General features: G+C 42.3%; 1 protein-coding gene across 2 annotated transcripts; it reads left to right on the top strand.

The window, feature by feature from the left end:
* Positions 1–1,199: 1,199 nt before the first annotated feature.
* Positions 1,200–17,303, top strand: LOC105691026 (SH2 domain-containing protein 3C). 2 transcript variants are annotated; one of them, XM_012409262.3, is made up of 6 exons: positions 1,200–1,706; positions 5,260–5,497; positions 9,091–9,226; positions 11,590–11,829; positions 13,534–14,968; positions 16,601–17,303. In XM_012409262.3, the coding sequence occupies exons 1-6, from the start codon at positions 1,664–1,666 to the stop codon at positions 16,933–16,935; spliced, it is 2,427 nt and encodes an 808-aa protein (XP_012264685.2). In that variant the 5' UTR covers positions 1,200–1,663; the 3' UTR covers positions 16,936–17,303. The 2 variants fall into 2 exon arrangements, with proteins under 2 accessions (XP_012264685.2, XP_048515504.1); XM_048659547.1 differs by lacking the exons at positions 1,200–1,706; positions 9,091–9,226 and having other exon boundaries at positions 5,347–5,497.
* The last annotated feature ends 620 nt before the right edge of the window (positions 17,304–17,923 follow it).

Raw genomic sequence — 17,923 nt, 5'->3', positions numbered from 1 at the left:
ATGTATATGTATATACGCCTTGGCATCTAGATGACGAGATAATTGTACCAACGCAACGTGACAATTATAATTCTCCTCTTCTCCGTATTTCATTTTCACGATTTCCAGCTTATTTTCCGCAACTACACCATTCAGCGGGTGCGATAGCGATCGATCGACATTCCTTCTCACTCGCGAATCAGCGTGCGATAAAACGGAGATGTGAAGTAAAAAATGCCACTCGTCATACAAAACTCTTCGATTTTAGAGAATCGAAACACTCGACTAAAAAAACTTTCCCCAAAAAATATTCCTCCTCCTGTTGCGAGCCGAAATATCCTTCAACGATGAGGTATACGAATGGAGTTCATGATTTACCTATAGATCTCATTGATATGTTACGGCTTTTTAAATAAGTTATTGAATTTTAAAAATACGTTCGTTTAAGACTTATAAAATAATTAAATTATACAAATGGTATAATTACAAGAATTAAAATTGACAAAATTAAAGCAATTACACTCCTCCTAATTTATCAGGGATCTATAGATCGTAAAATTGCGTAGATAAGTAAATAAAAAATATCATTCCGGCTTATTGTTAATATAAGGGAGGAGGTAAATAACATCGAACTCAAAAAATGTTTCAAATTCGAGTCAGTCGTCTGAATCGGTTCCCCTTTCGTCCGCTCAACTCACATATCTCCACTGAAGTCATGAGACGGAATAAAAGGCCTCTTTCACACAGAGGCTGCGGGTCGCGTGGGTCTATAAAATCCAGGTATATATACGTGTACGTATGTACACAAGACTGCGGGGCCGCAGGTAGCGGATTACGTGTACATTATAAACCGTTTACTCCGTCCGTGACGCTCACTGTTCGTTTCTTTTTCTTTTTCTTCTATTTTCTCTTTCCAAATTCTCCTCTCCCTCCCCCCCCCCCCCCCACCCGGAGCTCCTAGTTTCTCTTCCTCTTTCCTACTCGCGTCGGCGTCTCTCCCACGGGATCTCCTATTTGCATCTCCCCCCCCCCCCCCCCCACTTCTTCTTTCCGCCTCCCGTCGTCGCCTTCTCTTTTCTTCCACACGTCCGTCGCCAGTCTCTGGTACATAGTATTATGCCCCGCTACACATTCACTGAAAAAAAAAAAGAAAAAAAAAACACAGTCGTCGTCGTCGTCCACGTTTGCGCGGTAGACGGTGGATCGACTCGAGTCAACCGGAGTCAAGTCAGTCAGTCAGTCAGTCAGTCAGTCAAAGTCGGTCGAGTCGCACGCGGACGATCGTTGCGATTTTCCGAGCGTGCGTCGTCGCGTCGTCCTGTTTTCCTCGTTTGTTTTGTTTCGTTTGATTTTCATTTGTTTTGTTTTGTTTTGTTTCGTTTTGTTTTGATTTTCATTTGTTTCCGCGCGGCGCGCGCCATGCATCGACGGCGGTTCGATACCGCGACAGCTGCAGCTGGTGGTTTCCGCTGCTACGAAACGGAAGCTGAACTGCGTTATTTTTCATCAACAAGTGCGGCGCACGGGACTTACGCGTCGTCGTAGCCGGCGCTCGGAAAAACACCCGCGGCCGCCTTCGGCACCCCTCGAAGAAACCACCGGGCCACGGAGTACCTGATAAAAGCCAAAACGCTGGGACGGAACGCGAGCGGAAACCAGGAGATAAGCGACGCTCTTCATAACGATGGGGAAATCGTCGAGCAAGCTAAAGTCGCGACGCAGTCAGAGTCAGTAAAAGTTATCGTCACGTTTTTCACCGTCCTTCCGACTCCGGATTTCCAAAATTTCTTCCTGTTTCGTTTTTTTTTTTGTTTTTTGGTTTGGTTTTGTTTTCTTTTGGTTTTAGTTTGTTTTACCGTCGAGCGGAAACGCATCGCGGTAAATTTCGCGGCTCATTTATTTTCAAAAGTTGACAAGAGACCCGAAAAATGAAACGTCATTCGCAAGACGGATGTCCAGTGTGATATTTTATTATAAAAAAAAAGGATTTTCGGATTTACCGTTACGCCTATACGTAATAGCCATCGATCGGAAGCGACGCGAACTTCACACCGAAGTTGTCGTTTGTTTTTTTGAAAAAAAAAAAAAAAAAAAAAAATTTCACAAAACGAACGGCTGGACAAAAATTTCGCGTTCGATTAAGAAAACCGTCCTTTCGGCGTTCGGTAATCTTCGACAAAAATCGAACGCTCCGGCAGATTCCGAAACAAAAATTGTTACACTCCGTCGCGTTTTCGATTGATCTTCGAAAATTGTTAAATCGTATTTCCAAGTTTTTGATCGATTCGTGCCAATATCAAAATTTGTCTTTTCTTAATACAAATTCATAATTTCAGCGCGACGTTTCAACGAAAGTTTGACGAAAAAATATTTTCTTTCTTTTCCGAGGTATATGTACATATATGTACACGCGCACATACCTATGTACATTCGTATTATGTAGATAGATAGATAGATAGATAGATGAATATATTTATTTGATCCTAGAGCCGTAAATCCCCGAGGATCATCAAAAGTACAAAAAAATCTTATTCAAATATATAATATATACATGCGTATGTTTCACATTTTTAACGAAAAAAAGTTAATTAATCAATCAATTATTGACATTCGAAGAATGATTGAAACAAGCGATCCCAAATTCTTCAAAAGTTTGCATTGTCGTTGGTTCTTGTACATGTACTCGAGCGTAATGAAGGCGTCTCTTTCCCGATCGTGCGGCAACGTTAATCCGATAGGTTAGAATATAGAAAGGTGAGTTACGGGTACGGCCGGTTATCGCCGTTATCTCTACCCCCGGTCGGGTCACGTGCTTATCAAACTTTTGTCGCACATATGTACGGCCTGAAATTCCATGTACCGCATACGCGCGTATTTTACGTATACACGTGCGTATTTACGTAATATGTATATATAGTTGTCATATACCTATACACCAGGATCGTCTGCTTGCAGCCAGATGTTTGGGGCCCCGTGTTGTTTTACGAGCCGCCGCTGCAAACGCGCCGTTGCAATGCGGAGGTTTGGGAATTATCGTCGCGTTTTATTGTTATTATACATACGGGTGGTAGCCCGATATATGTGTACACGGATTCTGGATTCTATGTGTGTACAATGTATTTTCGAACCGTGTCGTAATCCGGTATGAGAAATTTTTATTTCCCAATTATGATAATATTTCAATATCGCGAGATTCGTCCAAGGTAAGAAAAAAAATAAATAAATAAACACACACCTCGATGCGCGTCGCGCCAAAAAAAAGAAAAAACAAAACAAAAACGACGATTGAATTGTATGAGTGTAAGGGAGTGTGATTTTTTTTCTTTTTTTTTTTCTTCTTCCGTTTCGGTATAAGCTATTTTAGATTATTAAACTTCATAATCGAAATAATGAAATGCCATAATTATAAGGTTTGAGAAATTTCTTTGATTAACTTCGATAACGTTGTGTACACGTACTTCGTATGTTTTTTGTTATTATTATTATTTTTGCTCTTTCAATTTTTTCGTTCGGCCGTTTTTCAGCTATACGATTTTTTGAAAACTCCACAATTACTAGTCAACAATCGACGTTGTAAAAGAAATTGATGTTCGCGCGATGGCGAGAAAATCGAAAAATTGATAATTGTACATGTATATATGTGTATGTTGTATATACATATGTATACGTGTTCAGCATGGTGTAGCTATAGCGTTTCAAAATATGCGCGAACGCAAGGACGATAGATAACGAGTTTCCCGCATAACTTTGTCTTCGACTATAACCGTACGTGTAATAAATAAAAGGTGTGTAGTTCTGTATCGTCGTATTACGACTTCGATCGCCTTGAAAATGATTAATATACGCAATGGAGTCTCGGACAATAAGTAACATAGATATATATATATATATATGTATATATGTATATGCAGTATGTACAGTACATGTATATATATACGCGATTGGCGAAGAAGGAACCATATGTATCAAGAAACAAAAAACAAAAAACTAGTTACAAAATTTCTATATGTACAGATTTCACAATTTGTTCGCTCTGGGAAAACGTTAGGTTAGGTTATAATTATGGATCAATTGGAGTCACGAGCTGATCAATAAACGAAGCCTCACGAGAAAAACAATTTTTTATTCGTATCCATAAAGCGCACTAAAAACAATCGAGATCTGCGCAAGCTTTTACCTCATGTATAATCGACTACGCGATTTGTCGTGGAACGCCCCATAGATATAAGTCTATGCTATATGGGAAATTCTACGTCAATACGATGAACCTGAAACGTTGACCCTCTTCGATTTTTCCAGTGATCTTGTATACCGTAGATCTCGGTTCAAAATACCTGTTTAATTTTTGTCAAATTTTTTTGTCCAGCCGTTTTTGAGTTATGAATTTTCAAAAATCAAAAAGAGCGCCTTGATCGATTTTTTTCTTTTCAGATAAAATTCCCAAAAATACTACGGCCAAAAATGGACATTTTTTTTTCATAAGAAACGTGAACAGTTTTTTTTTCGTCACGTCATTTTTTTCTTCATTTACCAAAATAAATCAACATAATTCACGTTTCGAAAAAAAGTTTGCGATGGCAAAAAAAAAAAACAAATTGAAGAAAAATGAAATGAAATTGGAAAAAAAAACCAGCCAGCTTTTTTTAAAAACAAAAAATGTTCGTCAACGGTCGTATACAGTGTTTTTGAGAATTTTTTGAAAAAAAAAAAAAAAAATTGATCAAGATGCTGTTTTGGGTTTTTGAAAATTCGTAACTCAAAAACGGCTGGACAAAAAAATGTGAAAAAAATCAGGAAGCAGAAGCTACAATCGTGTAAAAAATCGCTGAAAATATAGAAAAGGGTCGCTGATTTTTGTGCACCGATTTGACGTTGAATTCCCAACGAGTTCTAAGCGGCGAAAATAATCGCATAGAATTCATTGTAATATAAGCGTTTGTAAAATTTATGATAATTGATTCCGTCGACACCGCAACGGCACGATAGGATAGAGAAGAATTGAACCGCTTGTAGTCGGTACGAGTTATCGATGTTCGATTGTTTCGTATTGTACGCTGCGATCTTAGCAGCGAGCCGAACAACGTCGTTTGTTATACGAAGCGAATAACCCGACGATTGTCGTTTTTTTTATTCCCTAATTATCGTCATTGTTTTACCTTTTCACGCGTCGTGTTTCCTCGTGGTCGTTTAGTTTTCCGTCTCATTTCGTCCTCGCCTTTCTTTTCAACGTCGACTTTCGCTCATTCGGTTGTTTTTTTCATTTTTCATATTCATTTTCAGGCATAGCGTGGAGCTTCCGGTTCCCTTCGATGGGCACTCTCCAGAACCTGAGCGCCAGCGGACGACGAAAAAAAAGGGAGGTTTCTTCATCCTCCTCGGCGATCGACGGCCGCCTGGAATTTCGCAATCAAAGACACACGATGCACCTGCAACCGGATTCGCATCTGCAAATTAGAAAGGAACCGGCACTCGTCATAATCACCCCGCCCTCGCCGTGCAATAGCAGGGATAATTCATGGTTCGTGTTTTCGTTATTCGCTCATTTTTTTTACTTTCTCCTTTCTTTTTCTTTTTCTTTGATTTTTGATTTGCGAAAATGACAGCCTCTCGCCGCGCTGAGATGATCTCGAAATTTCTAAATCCGAAACAGAAAAATTCAAAAAAGCTTTTCGAAGAAAAAAGTAGCTCACGTCATCGTAATTTGTAACTTTTGTGTTAAAAAATTGGAACAAAACACAATGGCGGTGGTGTAAAAACAAAAAGATGTTGAATTTAGGTTGGTTTTTTACCTTTTTTCTCATGGCAAATTTTTCTTTGCAATTTTTTTTTTTTTTTTTAATTTTCTGGTACATTACAGATCAAACAAAACGCAGTGAGATTTTTTTCAATCTGTTAATTGGTTGTGAAGAGAAACGCGTTTGAAGTTTTTTTACGGTTCGATTCGAAAGTTTTTGTCGCCTTTTTCTCCATGGCGAATTTCTGTTTTTCAATTTTTTTTTTGCAATTTTCTGGTAAATTATGGTAAAATGCTGAAGAAAAAAAAACCTGTCGATCGGTCGCGAAGAATAACTCAGCGCGCTGAGTTTGGAAAAATGTTATTTCGAAAAAAACGAGTTCAAAGGTTTTTACGAATTCGCGTTTTTCCGATATTATTCTCTAGGTAAAACGCATGCGCGCTCAAACTGCCGTAACTTTCTCATTTTTTCGAATTTCACAATACCAAATTTTCGGAAGTGATTTCTAAAAGTCGAAGGATTCGATAAATGTAAAAACAAAAAAAAAAAAAAAAAACGATGCTTCGAAAATTATGACCGGTGGTTGCTATAGTCTCCCAAAAAATAATTATTTGAAATTAATTTTTCCAAAACCACAATGAGCAAAAATTTTAGAAAAACAGCAATCTAACGATAAAAAGTATTCTATAATATTCACAATATTAGAAATAAACAGGAATCACAATTATTTGCTTGATATACTGCTTTAAAAAAAAAATGATCAAACATGTGGAATATTTATCACCGATATGTAATTAATCTAGCGGAATCCGCGGCTATATTATAATTCGTCGGCCGTGAGGTCAATCACTCTCCAGCTTCACGTGGATCAAGGGGGGGCCTAATACACTTTGCGAGATTATATCGTACACGTGCCGCGTTATAAGTCTAACATAATAATTTCAAAGACATATAGCAGCTATTAAACATTCGCTGCACCCTTGTTTGACCCCAGCGTAATTATATATATGGATTCGAAAAGGACGACGGCTAATTTTTACGGGGACGTCGCATGCGGCGTACACCTTGGAGTGTAACGTGAAGAGCAAACAAGAGCCGTGGTATGGACGTTACAAGGGCGTCACCGACGTACAAACGCGAGGGTTTTTCACGTCTCGAAAACCGAATAAAATAGAATACACAACAACAACAACAACAAAAAAGGCGTAAAAGTCGTTCGGTTAATTCGACCAGCAGGAAATCGATTTTCGTCGGCTTTTTTCTCACAACGAAATTTTTAGCCGTGTCGTTGAGATGCAAAGTTGAAAAATTTTCTAATCTCCATTTTCCGATAAATATAATTGCCAATACAATCGCAAACTATGACTATACATCGCCAGAACTTTGACGTTTGCTTGTGAATATAATCTGTATAAATTAAGAGAAGTCAAAAATTCAAAGACGTCGGAATTTGTCCAACAATAAATAATATAGCTACAAGTTCAATTTTCAAAAAACAAAAAAAAAAAAAGAGTTGATTTGAAATTTAAAAAAAACAAAAAAAGTACATATCACAGGTCATCGCTGTAGGAGGGGCAATCCGATCCCCCCTCCCCCCCTTTACCCCTAAATTGAGCAACTTTTATTTGTGGATTCGATGTCGAATTTGAAAAATTACCCAAACTAGTGATCGGCGGCCGAATAACAGTCAGTATACTATACCGTATTTTACTATCATTGCGAAATGTTGTGATTTCCATTTTCGTCTCTCGTTTCCTATTTTTTTTTTTTTTTTTCTTTTTTTTTCATAACGTATAATATCGAATCTGTACGTGTTGAAAAGCTTTTTCTCTGCAGATCGGCGGCGTATTGGGAGCACGTGACTTATCTCTTCGGCTACGGAAATCGGAAACAAATAGCTTCGTATCTACATTACGAAAGTTTTTTAGCGAGCTGATTTTTCGTGTAACGTTGAAAAGTTTTTATCACTTTTTTCCAGTTCTTTTGCTTTTTCGACGTTAAAGCGCGAAAAAAACGACAGATTAGAAAAAAATAGAATCCAATAATTGGGTCGGAGAGAAGTTCAATGAAAAGTTTTTACAATATTTCTGTTGTTGTTGTTGTTGTTTCTTTTTTTTCTCTTTCTTTCGAGTATAATGAGAGTTTTTCAATTTTTCGATCAATATTCAGAATAAAATCGGGAAACGATATCGGAAAAAAGAACTTTACCGCCACGGTGCCATCTGGCGTACAGACAACTGAAAAAATTCGTCTAAAAAAGTTCGAAAATTTTCATCGCGCGTTTACCGTGCGTCGGTAAGGAAGTTGAAAACGGATTTAACGAGAAAAATCCGTCTAAAAATCAAAACTGATCAAACGCTGGTCCCGAAACGCGAGACTCCACATTTTTGATCCAACCTATCGACGGATATCGAAACCGATCGGATCGAAAATGGCGCCAAAAAAGAAGAAAATCGCTTCTGTTTTCCAATCGCAGACCCCTCGAAGACGGACGTATTTCACGACCGATCGCCGCCGAGCTTACGTGCGATCACCGCGACAGCTGGGACGATTTTAGGGCCAACGTTAATCCGCGCGGCGCGTCGTCGTAGTGGTTGAAAAGTCGGAGTAGTTGATACATTCCCATGAGCGCCTGCGCGCCCGTCGTCATCCCCCATCACCCCCCGGTGGTACGCGAGCGGCGCGAGCCACCGGCGCTCCTCTTTTTACGGGATCAATAAAGTCCGGCCGAACCGAGTCTGGAAGACTCTCGCAGTCCCGGCCGAGTCAACCGTCTAACCGCGTCGTCGCACTTACCTCGTAACCAGCGTTCCGCGATTTATCCGCCAGGCCGTGTACAGTGCGCGGTGCGAAACATCCCCGAGATCCAGCGCGTGACGCGCGAAAAAATTCCGAAAAAGTTACCGGCGATTTTTTTCCATCGCGGAAACGCGTCGACCCCCGCGATGCCGCGTTCTTTCGGGCGGTCCGCTCGGCGCACGTGGGGAACCCCGGCGTCATCGTCCGCGTCGACGGCGACGCGTTCGTCGTCATGAATCGAAGGACTCCCAGCGCCGCTCCGATCGTTGTTTCCGATCCCATCGACGCCGCGATTGGCCCGTGTCCGAGAATTCGAACTATTCGCTCTCCTTTTCTTCATCCTCCTCGCGGACGCCTCCTCTTCAATTGGGGCTAACGCGCTCAATTGTCGGACGCGCGCCGACCCAGCGTAACCCGGGAGGGACTCGAGGGGGGACGCACACGCCATGCCGCGACGGATTTCGTTCGGCCGCTCGAACGGCTCGGCCCGCGAATAATTCCGCCGTCGAGGACGTCGGGGGAGGAGGAGGAGAGAAAAAAAACGAAATATTTTTTCTCCATCCCTTCGTGATTCCAGGAAGGAAAGGAAGACGCCCCCCGCAGAGGACGAGCCGCCGGCGGAACGCGCATGTCCCCTGCGAAACGGAGAATCGTCGTCAACCACGAAACGCGAGCAGATTGTGCCCGGGGAACGAGGGGCGAACTCGGAAATGGTGAGTTCCTTATTTTTTTTTTTTCCCGGACTTCGCTGGCCCGGAAAATGATATTTTTTTCTTCCATACGCCGCCGGTCACGTCGGGATTCAGAAGAGTGGGGGATATAGCGCGCGACGTCGCGACGAGAAAAAAAAAAAAAACAAAATAAATAAAGGAAAGTCGGGGTGATCGAAACGCCGAAAAATTGGCGTTTCGTCGTTCGAGTCGTTTTTTGTTTCGATCGCGGAGAGCCGCAAGGGCGCGTGACGCGGTAAACAGTGACTAACGTCGAACCACGGTGACGGGAGGGTTGAGAAAAAATCGATCAACGACCCTCGACTCCGCTCTCCAGCCTCCGGACGGGCGTCCCGCCCTCCGCGGCGGAAAAACGGAACGCGAAATGCCGGCGGAAAGTACGAAGTTGACGGGAAAAAACGACGACGGTCGCGTTCCGCGGGAATTTGTCGTCCTCGATTTCGAAATGAAGATCGCTGAGAAGCGACGAATTTCGGGATGAGAAAAACCGGAAATCCCGAGATTGTTTGGTGTCACGAGTTCGAGGAATTTCGGAGCGTGACGTACGCGGAATGTCGCGACGCGACACGCGCGCGACGTTCTTTTGTTTCGACGGCACCGATTGGATTGGACGGGTCAATTAATCGGGCGACAGATTTCGTCCCCGCGTTGATTGCTGCTAAATGGACATCGTGACGGGACGAATTCTACGACTCACAACGTCGGCTCCGCGAATCGTAAACGAGTTCTCCCGATTTTTTGAAATACATATGGGGCATTACATGCCAAATCACCGAGGTTTTAACACCGACCCCCTTCGATTTCGCTGAAACGTTTTTTTAACATTTTCTATACCTACCAAAGACATTTTTCTGAATTTTCTCGGCTACAAAAATACTTGAATAAAAAAACAATACTTTAATAAAAAATTTAATCCCTGACCCTGATACGGTTTACGGTTGTTTTTATCCAATTTCATTCAACTTCTAAGCTATTGAAAACAATCCAAAAAAACTTTAGCGCAAAGTCAAAAAAAATAAGCCACATTTGGATATTTTTTTATTTTCAATCGAAAGAAAACAAATAGAATGGAAAGTCGGCACAAAATAAGAATAGCGAGGTTAAATACTGTCTTAGTTGAAGTTTTTTTTGAGACGAAATAATTGAGAATCAGAGGGGTCGAAAATAGAAAAAATGACGGTTTTATTGAAAAAAACTGAAATATTTCATGTATGGTAACTTCCGAAAAAAATGTAGTATTTTTTTCTGAAATCTACATTCAAAAACAAAAATTTTACAAAAAAAAAAAACGAGCCGAAAGGTCAATTTTTGAAAAAGTTATTGCAATTTAAAAAAAAGGGCGGTTTTTTTTCAAAAATTCGTAACATTTTTTGGGTTTGGTAAAAAAATCTGAAAAAATTCAGAAAAATGTCTTTGGTAGGATAGAAAATGTTGAAAAAGTTTCAGCGAAATCGAGGGAGTTCGGGGTCAAAACCTCGGTGATTTGGCATGGAATGCCCCATATGTATACGAATAAATTTCGTACTTTAATCATTCGGCGTATGGAAAACGAAGATTGTCAAGAATTTCCGTAAAATCCCGATATATGTATGTATATCCGCACCGGAAATCACCCGACGTTCCGCGAGAAATCACGTTTCGGTATTTTAAAAGCGTGTAAGAATCTTTTAATCGCGGTCATTTTTGTTTTTTTTTTCTCCTCAACTTTTCCCTAACCTCAAACTATATGCGAAACGACAATTTCAAAGGTTCTACGGAAACTATACGCAAACGTTCGACGAAATTAATATTTGGAAGTAAAGAAATTTACCAACCTTCGACATGATTATATATACCGTCTTTTGAAAGTAAAAATATGCTTTGATTTTTTAGTTTTTTTTTTTTTCGTTTCGATCTCGAAACGACCTCAACCCCACATCGCGTTACTTCCGTTATAGCCACTGTTTTTATCCAACGAGGAGGGAAAACAGCGGCCGATTGAGGTTAGCGGCCTATTTTGGTTACTCTTGTGCGGCTTTCTTCGTACAGCGTGACGTTTTTTTCCCCGTTACTTTCCTTCCTTCTATTTTCGGTGTAGGCTGAATATGCCTGATGTACCGTACAGTACAGTATTAACTGAACTAGTACAACTAACTCACCCGTCAGGCCGTCGTCGTCCCAAGTAAACCATAAGCGATGGCGAAAATCCCTAAAAGCCGCCTTTTCCCCGGCAATCGAGGTTTTCGCTTTTTGGCGTTTCCGTAGAGATGTTAGTTTTTTTTCTAGTTTGCGGTTGAGAAATGAAAAAAAGAATCGGGCGGACGTGTTCCGTTCCTAACCTGCGCGTTTCGCTTCGTTTTTCGCAGGAGCAGCCGGAAGAAACCGCGCGGAAGTTACTGGAGCGGGAGCTCCGTCTTCTGGACCCACGTGACCTCCGCTCTCACGCCTGGTACCACGGGAGTACCTTGAGGGGGGGCCGGAGGGGGGCCGAAATGGAGGTGCCGAACGAAGGCGATTTTCTGGTGAGGGATTGCGCGTCGCAACCCGGAAATTACGTACTCACCGTACGCTGCAAGGGACAACCTCTGCATTTCGTTATCAATAGGGTGAGTGTTTTCCGGTTTTTGTTTGTCTTTTTTCTTTACATTTAATTTTTTTTATTCAAAACTGAGAATTTTTTAGGGCTTAGAAACTCTGCGAGTTTTCGAGGTAGGGGATCAATTTTCGACTAGAAATTGAAAAATATATTTTTTTTTTTTTGCATATGTACAGTGCCGTTCAAAAGTCACTAGTCGCACCGAAGATTGGATATAGTTCGGTCGGAAAATAAGATAATCGCGTTTTTAAGAAAACAAATTTGGCTTCATATTTTGCGTTTTTGGGGAAAAAAAAAACATTCGCATTTTGTTTTACCAAAGTCCACAAATCAAAGTCCCTCTGCTACAGCATAGCAAAACATACTTTCAATATGATTCAGAGGTGGCCCACTAATTTATAAAATTGATATCTAATGAATTAAAATTGTTAATTTTTTTTTCGAATTTTTTTTTCAGACACAGAATCCTTAACGACATCAAAAAATTGTCGAATATCATCGTTTTCAACTCAACTTCCACTCGAATAAAAAGAAGAAGCATTTTTTTTCCTTTTTTTTTCTTTTAATTACAATAATAATTATAAAAAGAAAAAATTATTGAAAACAATTATATTCGGCAATTCTTATAGATGTTTTTGAAGATATTTGTAAGTCGGAAAAATAAATTTGGTTCGAAATCGCTAATTCAAATTTATTGTCAATTTTCAAAATTAGTGGGCCACCTCTGAATATTGAAAGTAAAAAATTTGGTTTTTTTGAAAAACTAAGAAAGAAAATATTTTTGTTTCTTGCCCCACCCTAATGCAGTATGCATACGTACAGCATCAAGACGGCGTAGCCTTATTTCTAAAATCGTTTCAACGCTAGTTCCGACCTCCGTGAAGTTGGCCCCCCACTTTTCGAAAATCTAAAAATTCTCAATTGTTTCAAATCGTTCTACGTTCGTTCTATATCGTTCCAAAAAATCGATGTCCTATAGCATAAACTGAAATTATATAAAATCGAGAAAACTGTTTCTCGATCTATAGCCTCCCATTTTCCGAAAATTTGAATTTTTTTCCGATTTTTCCAGGTTGTTCCGGTCGGTCCAAACGTTGTTCCAGAAGCTCATTATCGCAAGTACAAAAACGACGCCGAAAAATCCGAAAACTTTTTCGAGTTATTTTTATCTTGATTTTGGACTTGCGACCGCGCGGTTCTGGAACAACGTTTGGAACTAATGGAACAACCTGGAACAATCGAAAATATTCAAATTCTCGAAAAACGGGGGGCTAGGCAAAAAGAACGTTTTGACGATTTCTATAAAACTTCGGTTCACGCTATAGAACATCGATTTTCCGGAATTATAAATATATATAAATATATATAAATAAATAAATAAATAAATGAATGGATCTATAAGAAAATTATTAATTAATTAGTAAATTAAATTTATATTTAGAATAAATAAAGATTTTATTTAGGTAAATTTTAGGAACAAGTCTATAACCATAGATATACAATATATCTATGCTATAACAATCTCGAACAATTGAGAGTTTTCAGATAATCGAAAAGTGGGGGGAGGGGGGGGGGCAAAATCACGTATGTCCAGTCCGTCGAGCTCAGATATTTCAAGATCCTCTCAATCAGACGAAGCATAAAAATCAGAACTCTGCTTTATTCGATCGATCTTCATTCGATTAATCTGAACAATGTATTCCTCTACCCTCAGGTCGTGCTGCAGCCGGACACCGTGTACGAGCGGGCTCAGTACCAGTTCGAAGACGAGGCGTTCGACACGGTGGCGGATCTGATAACGTTCTACGTGGGCAGCGGTCGTCCGGTGAGCCACGCGAGCGGAGCTCGCGTAGTCCATCCGCGACCTCGGTCGGTGCCGCTGTCTTGCTCGCCGTCCTCCGGGCCCCAGTACTCCCGCAGTCCCTCGTCCTCGTCGCCGCCCCGACTACCCCGAAAACAGCAGCGCAGCCACTCGCTCACCCCCCAGCAGCAGCAGCAGCACGTCCTCGACCACCCGGGATTCCCGCCGCCCCAGGGCTCCGCGAGCACGCTGCCCCGGTGCCCTCCGAACCCCGGAACCGCCGCGCCGCACTCCTCCTCGGGCTCGTCGCTCTCGCTGGGCCGCCAAAAAATCACCAGAGTCATCTCGGACCCGGCCCTCCAGCACCAGCAGAACCCCGCGGCCCCCGGCGTCGCGACGCCCCCCCCGAAACCGCCCAGGGCGCCCCCCGCCGCCGCGGCGCCGCCGCCCCCCATGAACCACCACCACCAGCAACACCAGCAGCACCAGCAGCACCAGCACCACCCCCAGGTGTACCAGGCCTCGGGTAGCGACAGCGGCAACGGTTCCGGGGACAGCGAGTTCGAGCTGAACAATTCGGGGGGGCCGCCACCCCAGCCGCCCCCCGCTCAGGTCAAGGGCGTGGTGATACGGAGCCCCTACGCCCCGGCGGATGGCAACTCGGCCGCCGGTGAGTACGAACTGTCCGCGGAGGAGCACCTACTGGTGGCCGCCCCCTCGCTGGAGATCCCGACCTTCCTCGACCTCGACGGTTTCGCCACCCTACTTCTGCCGGCGGGCGAACACCGCCCCCTGGACGCCACAGCGCTCAGGGGGGTCTCGGGTATGCTGCACGAGTCAGCGCCGAGGGTCCTAGCCACCCACCTGACCCGCGTCGACCTTGAGATCGCCCTGGCGCCCGGAGCGGGGAACAGGAGCGGCCTGAGCGGGATCGAATTGGCGACCCTCCCGCACGGCAGGCAGGCCCGTCTGGACCTCATCGAGAGGTCGGAGTGCCTGAAGCTCCTGGTGGCCGTCACGGTACTGGCGGGAGCCACGGCCATCGAGAGGGCGGCGACTATATCGAAGTGGATCAAGGTCGCCCTGGACACGAAAACGGCGCTTGGTAACCTTTACGGGTTCTGCGGCGTTATGCTGGGACTCTGCGTACCGCAGATACAGAGACTGGCCAACACGTGGCATCTGCTCAGGCAGAAGCACACCGACGAGGCGTTCAGCTTCGAGGCTAAATTGAGGCCTACTTTGAGAGCGATGAACGAGTGCGCTAATCCACAAGCTCCGAACACCACGCTACCTCATCTGTTGCCCATCGCTCTCCTAGGGGAACGAGGACCCGAGGATGTCTTGGGTAACGTTATATATTTTGTGGTTTTTTAGATCCGAGCTTTTTAGATTCAATTGTTTCGGGGTGATTTCGGTTTTTGTTCCTAGTTTCCAATGTTTAGTCGCGAGTTTTTGCTGTGGAATCGCGAGTTTTTTGAAAATTCCATTTTTTGTATAAACTTCGGTTTTGTTTGTATTTGCAAATGTTTGGAATCGGGCTGAATCGCAAGTTTTTTTAGAAAATCGGTTTTTAAATTCCATTTTTTTTTTTACATAAGCTTGATTTTTGTTCAAACTTTCGAATGTTTGGGGTTGGCGGAAATTCATTCGCGAGTTTTTGCTGTGAAATCGCGAGTTTTTTTAAATTCACGGTTTTTAGATTCCATTTTTTGTCTAAGCTTCATTTTTATTCCTAGTTTCGAATGTTTGGGGTAGGGCGCAATTCATTCGCGAGTTTTTGGGGTTGAAATCGCAAGTTTTTTAGATTCCATTTTTTGTATAAGCTTCAGTTTTGTTTATATTTGCGAATGTTTGGAATTGGGTCTAAATTTATTCGCTAGTTTTTTCTGTGAAATCGCAAGTTTTTTTAGAATACCGTTTTTTAGATTCCATTTTTTTTTTGTACATAAGCTTGATTTTTGTTCAAATTTTCGAACGTTTGAAGTTTGGCGAAATTCGTTTGTCCGATCTGTACAATTTCACGTTTTTCGACCATCCGTTCGAACCCTTCAATTTTCGTAATTTAAATTTCCTTGATTAATTACCGTCGATTAATTTCTGAAACTTTAAAAATCGAAACTTGAACACTTGGAACTCGACATTTCAGGCTGACCCAAATTTCATCGCATTTCTATTTTTCAATTTTTAATGACACTTAAAAATTTTGCGAAACGGTCGTCCAACAATTTTGAAAATGCTTTTTACAAATTTCTTCTTCCAACTTGTCAAAGTCAATTTCCAAATATAGAACTGTATCAATTTTAAATAGTTGCTCGAAAATTTGAAGAAAAAAAACATTCTCATTTATGTATTTCACTAGGGTGACCCAAAATTTCAATTCTATATTTTTCCATTTTTCGTCACACTCAAAAATTTCGTTGTTCACGGTCGCGGAGAATAAATCTCGCAAAAACTGCAGCTGTGCAAATATTATTCAGAGGTCGCTTAAAATTTTTGAAAATGTTTTTTTCCAATTTTTTCCTCCAATTTTTTCCTCCAATTTATCAAAGTTCTCTCCAATTTCCGAAAACACATCAACTTTAAATGGTCGCTCGCCAATTCGACGAGGAAAAAAATTTCCCATATTGTTTTTTTTTTATTCAATTTCGAGTTGAAATTTTTCAAAATTGTTGAGCGGCCATCCAACAGCAGAATATAAAATCAGAGACGAGAACTTTGATAAATTGGCCAAAAAACAAACAAAAAAAAAAAACGTTTATAAAAAAAACATTTTCAACATTTCTGTAGCGACCTCGGAACAATCTTCGCCAAGCCGAATTTCTCGCGAGATTTTTTGCAAGAGAAATTTTTGGGCGCGACTAAAAAACAAAAATAGAAGTGCGACGAAATTTGGGTCCACCGTATGCATATACGTGTAATTCATCCACTGTAAACCTTTGAGAAAAAAAAACTGAGGAAAACATTTCTCCGAATCCAGGAACGGCGTCTCCCTCGGGACTGACCGGTGCGATCCTCTCACCGTGGGAGAGTTCCGCGGCTGACTGCGGTCTCTCCATAGTTTGGGCGCACCTGGAGTCAGCTCGAAAGCTGGCCGAGAGTCTACCTCTGTTCCGCAGGAACGCGGAGATAGCCCTCGAAGGCTGCAGGAACGACGAGCTCCTGGCGGACGCCTTCCGTACGGAATTCCACATAAAGTTCCTCTGGGGGAGCCGGGGTGCCGGCGTAGCGCCGGAAGAACGTCACCTAAAGTTCACCCAAGTCCTCGACGCGATGTACGACAAATGCGTCGCCACCGAGACGAGCCCCTCGTAGTGATCCGCATTTTTACACCGGACTGGAACTTCGTAGCGCCGCTTTTTGTACATCGCTGATAGAAATATAGATATATCCCGTAGGGTGATCTACGTCGGGTTAGGTTAGCCTGGTGCTACGGGCGTACGTTTCGTCGTCGCCAGAATTCAGGGGGGGGGGGGTAAGATGGAAAATAGCGAAAGAATTTCCTAACCTATTCGTCGAGCCCCCGGCCAAGACGACGCGGAAAAAACTATGCAGATCTGACGCGACATGTATCCAGTTCCGGGGCTCGCATTATATTCGTACTTAATCATGTAAAACTACTGTATATTATACTACGACGATTGTACATGTTACTTGTTCATAAACATACACATATAACTATACCGATTTGCTATTATTTTTACCCCCCAGATCTTATAAATCAGGTTCCACGAATCCCTTTAGTTTTACGGAAGGACATGCGAAACTGTGATAGTTCCAACCTACGAGTTTTGGAAATTATTTTCGACTCGCACTGACCCGAAGTTGTCCGTTTTATTCCCAGTCGAAGATCTCCGGTATCCGGAACAAAAATGTCGAAATTTTCCAGCCGCCACCGATTTAAATTACATTCTCGATTATCGTCCGGCTCCATCCAACACCGTCATGGCGGACAGCGCTGGACGCGAACTCGCGGAAAACCATGACGACGTTAAGCGTGTTTGTTGCACTTACCTTTTCGTCATTTCCTGTATTCCTTCACCCTGCATCGATCTTATCGTTGTGCAATCCGGAAGGATCGTAGCCGCCGTCGTGTTTAAATTTGTTCAAGAGATTCGCGTCCGCCATCTTGTTTTCTGGCCTTCGCGTTCCAGCCTGCATTTACGTTATCGCGAACGTTGACGATCCGCTACGCGGCCACTTAAAAGTTCCTTCTTATCGCCCCGTAGCCTTCGAAACAGCAACTACCGCTCAATTATTAACGATAATTGTTCGAAATATGCTCGATAAGAACGCCGAAGGA

This window comes from Athalia rosae, chromosome 8 (genome assembly GCF_917208135.1).
Source record: "Athalia rosae chromosome 8, iyAthRosa1.1, whole genome shotgun sequence".
Taxonomy (NCBI): Eukaryota; Metazoa; Arthropoda; class Insecta; order Hymenoptera; family Athaliidae; genus Athalia; species Athalia rosae.
Note: the sequence above shows the minus strand (reverse complement) of the source record. Positions and strands in the feature narration are given on the sequence as shown.

Coding starts and splice junctions, on each gene's coding strand:
- LOC105691026 (XM_012409262.3), top strand. CDS start 1,664: ATGGGGAAATCGTCGAGCAAGCTAAAGTCGCGACGCAGTCAGA. Junction 5,498..9,090: donor AATAGCAGGGATAATTCATG/GTTCGTGTTTTC, acceptor TCGTGATTCCAG/GAAGGAAAGGAAGACGCCCC. Junction 9,227..11,589: donor GAGGGGCGAACTCGGAAATG/GTGAGTTCCTTA, acceptor CGTTTTTCGCAG/GAGCAGCCGGAAGAAACCGC.